At 40.3% G+C, this 13,683-nt stretch overlaps 1 protein-coding gene across 1 annotated transcript; it reads left to right on the forward strand.

Moving 5' to 3' along the window:
• Positions 1–8,200: 8,200 nt before the first annotated feature.
• On the forward strand, positions 8,201–9,178 carry tas2r202 (taste receptor, type 2, member 202). Its single transcript, XM_028577784.1, has one exon. The coding sequence runs from the start codon at positions 8,201–8,203 to the stop codon at positions 9,176–9,178; it is 978 nt and encodes a 325-aa protein (XP_028433585.1).
• Positions 9,179–13,683: the final 4,505 nt, after the last annotated feature.

Consider the following 13,683-nt stretch of genomic DNA (forward strand, 5'->3'; position numbering starts at 1 on the left):
CTACAATCCAAATGCCTGATTGACTCTTTTTTTTCTTTAGTATAAAACTTGGCCTTCTGAAGAAAGGAGCTTTTACTTTAAGTATAAAACATATTGTGAAGAACTTTATGTGAAGTATGTATATTATAAATGGTGCAATACATTGTATTTAACTGGAGAATAATGGGACTTGTAAAATCTTACCTCCGCACTTGGACAAACAAAAATGTACTACTGGTTGACTTTGATAATGCTTAATGAATAGGTTCTCATTGTTACATGGATTTTTCTAAAACTGTGTGCAAAATGTATATATCTAAAGACTTGTATTTTTACATTTAGCTCAAAAATTGTATTAGTTTTTTTTTTTAAATATATGTGTACAATAAAACATTTTTTAAATATGTCAATGAGGAGAGTACCATCTAAATCCCATTTAGGGCTCACTGAGCATTTTCCGATTTTTGTGTTATTGCTTGATGATATCACAACATAATAGAATAGCATTTTAAATCCATCACCCGCTCCCAGGATGCAGAATTGAAACAATCGCTCTGAAAAAAAGATAATACCTAATTGTCATATTTTGGCATCATAATAAAATTAGATTATTTTGTTTTGAAATGCAAAGTTATGTATGATTATATAAAAACTAATTATGTGGTCAGAGGTTCAAATACAACTTAATTGTGTCACAATTGTGATTCTTAAACTTGGTCCGACCAACAATCTATCAGTTCTCATCGCCCACAGATAGGAGGATAGTTTAAGGGCTGTAATGTATAAATATATATTCAGACTTAAAGTGCCCATATTATGAAAAAATCACTTTTTCTGGGATTTGGGGTGTTATTTTGTGTCTCTGGTGCTTCCACACGCATACAAACTTTGAAATAAATCCATCCCTGGTGTTAGCTCGTAGCGTTAGCATGCTATGTCGTTCTCAATAGCAAAGCACTGCTACAACACACACAAGTTCACCATAATCTACAAAAGAACTACTTACATGTGCGCCCTCATTTAGAAGTCTCCCAGCTAATCCTGCCTTGTAACTGACCAAAGTTGGAGAAACAACCTTTCTTTTACTGTCTCTACCCAGCAAACATTTGGACGTTTAATGACCGTTGAAAAGACGTCCGTCCGAGACGTCCCGTCATGGTTGAAAAATAGTTCCAAAATGAAAGTTGAACCGACGTCTTTGACGTCACTTGGCCGTGAATTCCACGTCTTTTCTGCGCGTCCCTGGACGCCAGAATTAGTCTTCTTCTGGATGTTTATAAGGTGTGTTTCTGCATAAGTGTAGGCTATAAGCCTGCATATTAAACAATCATACACCCATTGTGTTAAATCGTGAGCGGCGATCTTGGCGTTTACACATCTAAACTTGACAAAGGTTCTAAAAGGTCCAAAATCGGTCCAGTCATACCTGAGCGTCTATAACACGTTATAATCACGTGTAGATCAAACAACACTTTACTTATACATTTAAGTTCTTAATATAATTAATTGCATCTGAATATAGGGTTAAGGTTTGTTGCATGTAATTATGCATAATTTATAGTTATTACAGTAACTACATGTAACAAGGACACTGTAAAATAAACTGTTCTTATTTTCACTTTAGTAGTTCATTACAAATGATCATAAAGATAACGGGATGAACTAAAAAGCCACAAAATTCCAAATCACATTTATTTATTTTACGGTTTATACAATACAGATTCACCCGGGAAACAAGAAAAACGTGTTCATTACAAAACAAATTCAGTTTTAGCTCAATTCCGTTAATTTAGTTCAGTTCAATAACACTGTCACAAATATCTTCCTTTGTGTAGCAACTTTTTGCAACATCATTTACACCAGGAAAGTTATTTGTTATAACCCCACACTCTTCCTGGAGCATGTTTCATGTGTTCCACCATAGCCGCATCAATTTCTGATTCAGTTGAATTTGGGCTCCACCTCTTCACAGCATCTGAGGGAAGAGAATATTACAATAATAAACAAAACAAACAGTAGGAAAAAAATTACATTGAATTATTGTCTAAATGTTTTTATGGTCCTATAACTAAATTAAAAAAAATAAATGAAACAAGATTTTGCACCAGTTTCATGAATGAAACTGAGTTAGAAAAAGCTAAAATCAATATTATATAACCCATTCTATGAAAAAAAATGTAGGATTACTTCACCTTAGAAAAAATAACCAAATAAGGTAAAAAAAAAGAAATCACGATTAACAGTACAGTGCAGCGTAGCAATTGCATGCAATGTTAAAACATACACTTTCACACCTTTGACTGTAACATTAAACATACTTTATACTATGGTATACCGTTGTATAAGTTCAAATTAACTTTTAGCCTACTAACGTTTGCTAGCTAGTTAATTTTAGCCAAACTCAGTACATTTCAGTTGACAAAGTGGGCATCATTTCTTTCGGTTCATTCATGTCAAACAAGTAAAACTCAAGCACGTTAATCTAATAATACAAAATGTACTTACCCAACAGTAGATTTTTAATAATATTATCGATACAACTCAATTCCTCCTCTCTTCGTGGTTGTTCAACGTTCAAGTTACTGGCTCCGGAGTCTATGGGGAGAACGCGTTAACATCTCGCGAGATAATCTATCCTATCGCGGGATTTTGTAATATCACGAGATCTTTTGTTACTACATCTTGGCAGCAGTTTCCCTGTCAATGGCAATTACATGTTATATATGTCAATGATTACATCCAACTCCAACATAAATGGTGACCGGATATATTTATGTTTTACATGTATGCATACATTCATTTAAAAACAAACAAAGAATACATCAGGTACAACAGGTTGAAATAATGACTAAAATGCAGTGGCTTTGCAATCACTTAACCACATTGGGCACTGTGTAATTATAATTTATTTAAACAACATAAAGTAAATGTACTTTGTATACAAATCGTGTTTCTTTTTCTGTTTTGCTTGACTAGACGTGTAAAAGACGTCAGTGGACGACTATCCACAGCCTTGACTATAGACGTGTAAAGGACGTCAGTGGACGTCTTCACAACCTTTTAAAAACTTGGCGAATTAAATTAATTATTGCAGTATTAACCATGCAAGGGTTTAGCGCAGCTTTATCACAATTGATTTCATAGAGGGGCATGATGGCCTATAAATGCACGTGTAAAGGACGTCACTTAGTGGACGTCCACTTACAACTGATTCACAACATGGTATATGTTGAAGTACACGTAGCTAAAAGTAAAAATAACAATTATACATGCACCCCCAGAGAACTGTTGACATGTACAAATGTATCTAAATGCATTTTTAGGAAATGTTCTGTGTAACATCTTTTTACCGATTTATGCCGTCCTACCGCGACTATTTTTGGCCAGGGACACAACGTTGCCGTCGGACCAATGTTTGCTGGGTAGAGTTAGCTAGCTGACATGTTCTACATCTGAGCTACTGAGCATGTATGAGTGCAATCAAAGATAGTAGTGAAGAAGAAGATGAAAGGAGGTCTCACTCTGTAGCTAAAACAGAAACCAGGTGAAAAGAGGATCTGCAGCAGTGAGAGAGAGCTGTGCAGTACAACAAAAATATGGTGTTTTTAGAAAATTAAACCATGTAAACCTATTCTGGTACAACCTTAAAATACAGTTATGAACCTGAAAATGAGCATAATATGGGCGCTTTAAAGCTACATTGTGTAAGAATTTCTCCCATCTAGCTAGATGACAACTAGAGGATGGATACCCGAACCGAGCCCATCAGGACCCAACGGTACCCGACGGGCTGGGCCGGGTTCGGACAGATATTTAGAAATGATGTTCGGGTTCGGGTCGGGCTTGGTCACATCAGCAAAATAAGGCATTAATATTTTAAATTTAAAACAACTTATTATGTAGGTGCGTGCCTGGTTAACATGGGCTTTTTTGTGCGCTCATCTGTTGACATTTCCGAATATCTTCCTACAGTTAAAAGCGGGCTTTCCACACAATCCACCGTATGTGTCATTAGTATGAGAAAAAAATGATATTTTAAATATCTTGATGCCTGTCGGGTTCGGGCCGGTTACGGCTCTGTAGGACGCGGGCCGGGCTCAGACAGAAAAATGCAGCCCGATCCGCACTCTAATGACAACCAACTGAATATTACTTTCTAGCCCCTCCCATTCCGAGCGCATTTTAATTCCTACGGTGGCCGTATTATTCCAAGAAGTATGACTTTGTCCGTTAGTGTTCCTTCCAGTAAAGTATGAGTGCTATCATTATTCTGTATATTATATGAGATTTATAGTGTATGGCAATGTTTACAGCGTAGGAGAGAAGCAACGGAGGTTTGTGTTTTTAATATAGTTCTCTGAGCAGTATGAACAATGTCAATGAAACCGAAATTAGCTCTTGGTATCTCCCATCGTTTACACACAGCTGTTCTAGCTGGAGCTAGTCTGTGTTACAACTGCACATGACGTGAGTTGTCTGCCAGGGAAATCACGACACATATGATTACGTTTACGTTACAAGGTAGACAATTCTTTTTCATCATTGACGTGAGGAAAAGTATCCTAGACGCCGTTCTAGCGTTATGCACAACCATGCTATAGTTAGCCAAGCAACTATAAAACTTTCGAATTTACACAAATAGGCAGAATTACCTGTCGAGAAGAAAGCAGGCAACTTCGGCGTCCCTTTTATAAAATCCTTGCTCCTTATGAGCTCTTTCCATCTTGGAAAAGCCACTCTAATATTAACTTTGGTCTTGTTGCTTTGCCTGTCGCATTCTCGTTTTAATTCTCTTTTTAACTTCCTTGGCAACTCCGTTACATGTCCCCGAGAATAGGCGCAATACTCCGTTTTCAACAAGCTTTCAAATCTGTGAGTGAGTCGGGAGTAATCTTCTCCCCCTCCCTGGCATTCATCACAGTCAGTGCCACTGAGTGTAGAAGCGCAAAAGGCGGAGGTATGTCCCTCTTTGGCTAATGTATTTTAAAGATGGAGGCGCAACATGGCGTCCGTCATTCGAGCGCCTATGTATTCTGAATGATTCTAAAATGGCAGATTCTACGCTTAGGAGAATACTTTGATTAGTTGGTGGAAGTAATTACACATGAATGAGCACATATTTGTGAAATAACAAAGGGGTTTTTGCTAAGAATCAACTAAAAAAATTACACAATGGTGCTTTAAAGCTGCTTTTGTATGAGAATAATGGGAGACAGTGAAGTCGATTTTGCCGCTGACCCTCTTATGTGCATTTGCCTCCTGGAGAATGTTTCGTTTGCAGAACAAAGCGCTTCAAAATTGCCTGGTATGTGTATGTGTTCTCCAATGTTTGCTCAGCAGCCAGTAAACTAGTTCTTAGTCTAACAGCTAGTAGTGGAGGGGCTAACCTTAAGCTGCCACTCTTCGAATCCAGAGTCAGCCAAACCACTATGCCTGCAGCGGTGAGGGTTGATGGGCCCTTGGTAATAAATTCTGCCAAGGACCCTGTTCAGCACACACGCACACACACACACATGCACACGCACGCACACACACACACACACACACACACACACACACACACACACACACACACACACACACACACACACACACACACACAGGGCATTTGTTGAGAAACAGTGTTGCCGTTTCAAATGTTCAGAAAAAAAAAGCATTACAGTAAAATTACACTTTCACACACTTCCCTCTCTTCCCTCTCAGCAGCAGCAGCACCCACATCAACCCCTCCCCCCACACACACACACACAGACAAAACATGTGTACCATGTCCCTCTGCAGTGTTTGCCTTTGTCACTTGTTTGCTTAACATGAAGACAACTTAAAATGGGGCAATGTTTCGTCTGTATCTTTTGGTTTCAATTTGAATGTATAAAGAGATGCTTATCCATGAGAGGGACCAGTTCTCTGTGTACAACAGCCTTTTTAAGTGCGTACACGAGTCTGTCCTTTGCTCCATGCATGACCTGTGGGAAAATATACATTTAATTCATTACAAATACTTGTGTGGCAACCTCACTTAGAAACCACATAATCTCTTCTTTTAATAATTTGTTTCTTAGAGGGCAGAACTTCTCACAGTGTTGGCAAAGTAATTCTCCTCTTTTATTTTTCAAATGCTCCCACTGCAGAATGTTCTTTCACATCTAGATTCAAAGAGTTTCTGCATGCAAATGAGCTTTGTTATGCTATTGTGCAAAATGACAGAATCTGTCCTTGAAATCTGGCTTCGGATTGTTTGGTATAAAATGAACCATTCACTACAATAATAATAATAATAATAATAATAATAATAATAATAATAATAATAATAATAAGTTTAAACTAAGTTACAGTAGTGTTAGTCATAAAGAAAAACAGATAAGGAAGTCGGTAAGCCATGCTAATTGCTTACAGTATGTAATTAGGATCCTGTTTGCTAAGATTGGATAGTAATAATGCATGTGAAACACAAAATCTAAATGAAATATAAACTTACATGTTATTTAAGTCAACGTCTTGTTAAAAGCCTGTCTACAAAGTTAGTGTCCTCCACAGCACAAACTACAGTGATAAGGTGGTCCATTAGAAAGGCTCCTGAATGTGATTCAGAGGTGATTTGCTTTTCTTATCAGGTAAATAGGGTGTGTGTGTGTGTGTGTGTGTGTGTGTGTGTGTGTGTGTGTGTGTGTGTGTGTGTGGTTTGGTGTTTGGAAATATGTTGGCCGAGCTGCAGGAATACCCATTTGCATGCGGCGTCGGGTGCAGTGTGGTCTGTGGATTGGCTGAGCTGTCATGCTGCACTGGTCGACATACAGTAAAGGCCTCGGATAGTCATAATGAGCACATATCCTGCCCATCCTGGCTAAATGCAAATACACCGCCACCACTACCTGTGGTCATAACTCATGCAAATCTAATGCTTATATATATATAAATCCTAGTCAAGGAACTTGTAAATCCAAGGATGTCACCTTGCTGTGTGCATCCTGTAGACGACTTCGGGCTAGGATTAACGCCTGGATAAACAAGACAAAACAAAGGATTCTTCAGCTGCAGCCAAGGGTATTGGGACAGACCACGTATTGTGCAACTAGCGGGCATTAAAAGTGTAAGAAGTGTCCATCCTACCCATGGGAGGTTCATTTGAGGTAAAAACGGATGTTTCTTAAACTTATTGCTCTAACCTCATGCCGACCTTACACCAAACAGCTTTTCAAGTGATTCCACTGTCACAGACAAATGACCAATATCAGAATAAAATCATGAGAGTCTTGCTAGAGATGTCGTCACGCGCTCCCGTCGTCTCAATCGTTTGGTGTAAGGTGGTCATAAAAAAAAACAAAATCAAACGTGTTTGGTTTTATCGTAGATTTGAAGTCTTGTCTTGTTGAACCTTATAGTCTGTGACTAAAAACTCAGTGACTTTATGGCAGATTGTTTTTAGATGTGAGATTTTTTCAAACTCTTTTCAGAGTCTGTTAGTGTATGGTAGGCATCAGCTAACACTTACACATAACATACTTCGTTTTGCATGTGACTAATGTCTACCACAAACAAGTAGACTGTGAATCTGACTCCATCTCACATCTAAACGACAATTTGTCATGATGTCACTGAGGTTTTAATCACAGACTATAGGATTTTGACTTCACTACCAAGACTTAAAACTTACAATAATATCAAACACATTGGATTTAGTCAGAACGTCAAGACAGATAAAAGACTGACTAAAGACAGCTCGGACTGAGTTTTATGACCACCTTACGCCAAACGATTGAGACGACGCTAGCGCGCCCCAACTCTGGCAAGACTCATGACTTCATTCGGATATTGGAAACTTCTCTGCGACAGTGGAATTGCTTGAAAAGTCGTTTGTTGTAAGATCGGTATAAATTGTAGATTTCATGTATATTCTTAACCACAATAGAAGATTTGAACTGATCCAATTTAGCTTTTGCTTCATGTATGTCAAAAGCTAAATGTGTGAATATTTTCCCCAGGCCCCAGCTACAGCGCCAAACTGTGACTGATTCTGTGGAACCACAAATGAAGAATCCTCTGGTTTGGAGTGTGTGTGTATAATTTCTTGCCTTCTTGTCATCTCGTTGAACAAAGCAAAAACAAAACACTTCAGTACCCCACCCAGACTGCCAAGTGCCACATAGAAAAAATAAAGATTAAGTTATTCTCCTAAAGGTTTACACTGCAGCTGTGTTTGGGGGGTAAAAGCATTGTCATTATGCATGAATTGAATAAAGTGACCCTCTGGGTAATGACAGGTCTGGTTGCTGTCACGACCGTCTTCTTTAATGGATACATCTTCTTGGTGAGTCTGTGGAACTACAGGCAGAACAAGAAGTGGAGTCCGTGCGAGACCATCATCCTGGCTCTGTCGATGGCCGACGTGGCTCACCAGCTGCTCTGTTACTTCTGGATGACCATGGACGAGGTGGACAGTCAGTGCCACATCTCTGCCATGCCCTACACCGTCATGATGCTGTTAATCCACAGCCTCAAGTTCACCATCATGTGGGACACAAGCTTTCTCACTTTTTACTACAGCACCAAGCTGGTACACACCCCCAATCACTGCTACACACAGATCCAGGCCGCCATCCTCAGGCACGTCACCTTAGCTGTTTGTCTCATCCCTCTGTGCGGCCTGGGCACCTGCATGCCCATGCTCTTGGTGTTTAACTCTGGCAACTTCACCTTAGCCAACAGAGACTGTGGGGTTTTAATGCCCAACACCGCCTCTGGCCAGATCTACCAAGCCATGTTTCTGATCCTGGCTGATGTGCTGCCTGGGGTGCTCATGGTGAAATGCTGCATCTCCATCTCCGTCCACCTGGCCATCCATCTCCGTCACATGAAAGCCAGCACCAACGCGGCGCACGGGCCCAAGCTGGGCACCCAGATGAGGGTGATCAAGATGGCTTTATCTCTAGTGGCCGTTTTCACCCTCTGCCTCGCGGGCGACCTGTACGTCAACTACCAGATAATGGGGAACAGCGAGAACGTCATCGTGCTCATGTTCTTCTTCACGTCCATCTACACGACTGTCACCGCCACGGTGCTAATCTACGGGAAAAAGACGTTCTGGAAAGCTCTGATACATGAATTGAACGTCTGCCTGGATATATATCCATGTTTGGCTCGTCTGAAGGTGCCTGAACAAAAGGTGAAACCCAGCGCTCCTGCAAAAGTTCACACCTGAGGAGGTCTTTGTGCTGAAATCAAGCGGTCATTGTCTGAACTTGTTACACATTTTGAAGTGACTTATTCTTTTATCTTTTCGTGCTTGCAATTTCAGTAATGACTAGTGTCCTGCTTTATCGCCATTCATTAAAATGTCTTACTTGAACAGGGAGAGTAGAGCTGTCAAACTGATCACAGATCATAGATCACAGATCACAGCAAGGTAACCAGCTGTTCCTATGAATATTAATATTTCAGTAGAGCAAATAATAGTCAGGCCTGTAAAATAGATCCCCAAGGAGGTTGCCTGGACATGATGTGAATCCGTGCCCATCTAGAAATGTTAAAAAATACATGTGACTGTTGAAAGAGTGTAGAGCATATTAATAAAACAACAAAATACGTAGTTTTTTTCTCATCACAGATGTTTTAAGAGTTTTTCCTCAGTCAGATTGCAGGTAGTTGAAGCTGTGCACAGGGACTACAGGAACTGGAAGGCTGCCAGTCCAAATTCCTGCAACGGTTTGGGGAGCCAAAAGAAACATGATGGGGGAAAAGCACTTATAATCGCCACCTTTTCTTGTACAACAGTTCATTGGTCCTTAACAGAAGTGTGCACGCCTGTACTCGACAGCTCCCAGGTGTGAATGTGTGTAACTGCAACTGTGTGTGTGTGGGTGTGAAGCTGGGCGTTCCTGAAAAGTGCACTCTTGCCCAGCAAGCTTACCCTGTGTAAATAATTTTTTTTTTTTTTTTTTTAATGCAGCAGACGTCTTTGCAATGCTCCATTAGTTTACACCCCCTGGCATCACCAAGTGAGGTTCAAAGCAGAGATACAATAGTGCAGCTAATCCCACTCCACACAGAGGCTTGAGATCCCTCCTGCAGCTAAATGGACAAAGTAAGAAAGGCCGTATCTTCCTTTGATGTGGGGGAGTTTAGCAGTACCAAGGCCTTGGTTTGCATCCCATCCCCTGTCTTTCACTCTCTGTTGGAGGGAGTTGGGTTTGGCGTGGCAGGGGCAAAAAACAGCTCAATATAAGACCGGGCAATATGGATGCAACACTCAATAATGGAATACAATAATATTATTCTTATGATGGAAGTATTTAGATAAGCAGAAGTAACCAATTCAACAATGTGTCTATTGTCCATTGTAAGTTGAATTCCTGCATTCAAAATCTCGAAAAAGTGCAGGGGCATTTTTACAAAATGTGCCTTAAGGACCAGTGTGTAGGATTTAGTGGCATCTAGCGGGGAGGTTGCAGATTGCAACCAATTGAATACCCCTCTCTAAATTCCCTTTCCGAGCATGTAGCAGAATAATCTACGGTGGCCCTCAGGTAATGTAAAAAAAGTGAAAGGCCCTCTTGAGAGCCAGTGTTTGGTTTGTCCATTCTGGGCTACTGTAGAAACACGCGGTGCAACACGGCGAGCAACGTGGAACAAGACCCGCTCCCCGTGTAGATATGAAGGGCTCATTCTACATAAGCTAACGAAAACACGATCATTCTTAGTTTCAGGTGATTTATACACTAATGAAAACATAGTTATGAATATTATATTCCATTTCTGCCAATAGATCCACCTATTTCCTTCACACAGGTGGCCTGAGAACCAGACGAATGTACGAGCAGATTTCCAGCCCACCAGATCATGGCCAGGCCGCAATATTACGAAACCCACTATGGCAGCGCCAAGACCCGCCCTAACCCTAGCATTTATTGGCCAGGCGTCCATGCTTGCGCAAGGTAACATAACCCCATTTGTTCAGGTCCTATCCCCTGACCAATCGGCTATCCTAACCTTAACCACTTGAGGTCAAATGCCTAATCCCAACCAATGGAGCTGCTTCGTAGGGCGGGTATCTTGGCGTTGCCATAGTGGGATTCGTAATTTCGCGGCCGGGCAAATCACAACCGCTTATTTCATATGGGGCAGGTTTGTTACGACTGATAGTTTGCGGAGCCTTGGCTCTTTACGCAAAATGCTTGATGGCGTCATTTTTGGCTTGGTCCCTCTCACCGGGGACACTAAAGAAAAACTAGACCCAGTTTAGGAAAGAGGAGCGCCGTTGACCAGCCAAGATGGCTGCAGCTGATTTTGAAAGTATCAAAAGTAAAAGTACTCCTGCAGAAAATTGTCTACCTACTTGCATTCATATAGGCCTATAAGTCAAAGTGGAGCTAGTTAAATTTAACTACACAGGTAGGTAGCGTAAAAGTGATATACTTGCTTTTTAACAATGCGTAGGCGTAGACAAGCGGCGGCACGAACGGCATGCATGTAGCTGGAGGGTTAAACGTTATCAGCTGGGCAGATCAGGCGCCATATCATCCCTGGCCGAGTCTGGAAGATATTCCTCGGCTGGTGCTGGAGTCAAAGATATTTACAGTCTATGGCTGGAGTGTGGAACAGCAGCTGCTGACCTGCCTGTCAGATGATATACTGCCCCCACGTTCATGTGCTGAATTGCATCTTGCAGATGCATTAGCATTAATTGCACAACCTACACTCCAAAAGAAACGCAGGATATGCGTGGCAGCCATTTTACGTGCGCGAACGCTTGGTCAAAACCATTCTCTTAATACATACATGGTTAAAACAGCGACGGTCACTACATCCATGGTATAACAGAGATGGTTTAGTATAGAGGATCTTTGGTTAAAAGCAAGTATGCAGCGGTTCCTAACCGAGGGGTCGTGAGATGATGTATACATTTTTTGGGGTGAAATATTGAATCATTTGACCAGTTTGGGCCTCAAACTGTTGTTTAAATGAAACCATGTGAGAAGTTTAGAGAAGAGGAAATGTCTTTGGTGGAACTGCTAACTAACAACTCAAAGACATCTGAAACGTGACATGTAGTCCCAACTAGACACTCATCATTATAAGGGGTCACAAGCCCCAAAATGTTTGTTACCTCTGGTTTAATCTTTAACAATGTATTGTTAAGTTGTATGTTTTTTATAGTAATATAGTGGAGTAAAAAGTACATATTCATTAGGGGTGGGAATCACCAGAGGTCTCACGATACGATATCATCACGATACTTATGTCACGATACGATATTATTGCAATTTTTAAACATATTGCAATATTCTGCTATTTATCCAATTTACCCAATTTCAAAATATGTCCCCAAAAGGAAATTTTGTCAACATCTGTTTTATCTAAAAAACACTCACTTCAATTTTGTTGCTGCAAAATGGGATTGTCAAGCAGACAAACTGACCAAGACATATATAATAACAGATCAATACTCGGCATCTGTGTATCGATACAGTATTGCCACTGAAAATATCGTGATACTATGCTGTATCGATTTTTTCCCCCCACCCCTAATATTCATCTGAATTGTAGTGGAGCTTTTAAACAGTCTCTGTAGTGGAGTATAAGTATATAGTAGCATGAAATTTAAATGCAAGTACCTAAAAATTGCACTTGAAATTGAAAGGAACGGGACTGTTGTGATTGATGTCCTCAGATTACATAAAGCATGACGCTGTAAACATGTCTCCATGGAGATGTTCCTGTGCATCCAGCGAATCCTGGCAGTTGCAACGCTGCTCTCCTTGCATGGGTGAACATCACTTCAAATTTTTTTTTTTTTTTGTTTGCTCCAGAGACTTGCAGGGAGAGTGATATCCCATACCTCACTATCTGACAGGAAGGAACAGGCCATTAGCAATCCAGATTAGCAAGACCAGCACCCATCAAACAACTCCCATAAACACCTCATAAACTCCTCCCTGCAGATGGCCTCCCCAGACGATGCCTTTTTAGCTCCTGCATCAGCGTGAGCTGAAGAAGCCTCATTTCCCAACACCTACTGTAATTGTATTTGAAATGCATAAATCAACAGTTGCATGCCAGTTTGTCAGATGTTTTGAGCTCGAATGGGTAATTTTTCACCCTATCATCAGCGTCCAAATGACTGTGTCTGTGGGAGCGCCAAGTTTCCAAGGAGGAGGGCACAGAGACTAATCTGTATTCACTGTGTTGACAGGATTGTGGTAAAGAGACGAAGAAGAAGCCTTTCTAAACACAATCAACAAAATCAAGTTTGCAGGTCTTTCAATAAGTCTTTATTTTATTTATAAAAAAGATCATTATATATCTCTTGAGGCATTGTTTGTATAAACTGTATTTGATGCTGGTTAGGAAATGAGTAGTGTACAAAAAAGTGAATCCCTTGTAAAACAATTTAAGATCTGAGAACGAAACGCTTAATTATCGATTCAATTTGATAATTTTCAAAACGACGTACATGCATAGATTTAGGGACTCTGAAGGCACTAAAATGGCATTGCTTCTTGTAAAACATTTAAAAGAGCGCACAGTAAAGCGGTAGGTTGAAATTAACCTCAATTAATGCTGCATACAAATAAACCATCTCTGTACACGCTGGGTGTGCAAAACAATGGGAATATTAAAATTCAATGAATAGCAATAATTTACACTTCAATAATGAATTGACGAAAAAAAAAACTGAAAATCTAAAAGACCTGAAATATAAAACTA

The sequence above is a fragment of the Perca flavescens genome, chromosome 5, assembly GCF_004354835.1.
Source record: "Perca flavescens isolate YP-PL-M2 chromosome 5, PFLA_1.0, whole genome shotgun sequence".
NCBI classification, from domain to species: Eukaryota; Metazoa; Chordata; class Actinopteri; order Perciformes; family Percidae; genus Perca; species Perca flavescens.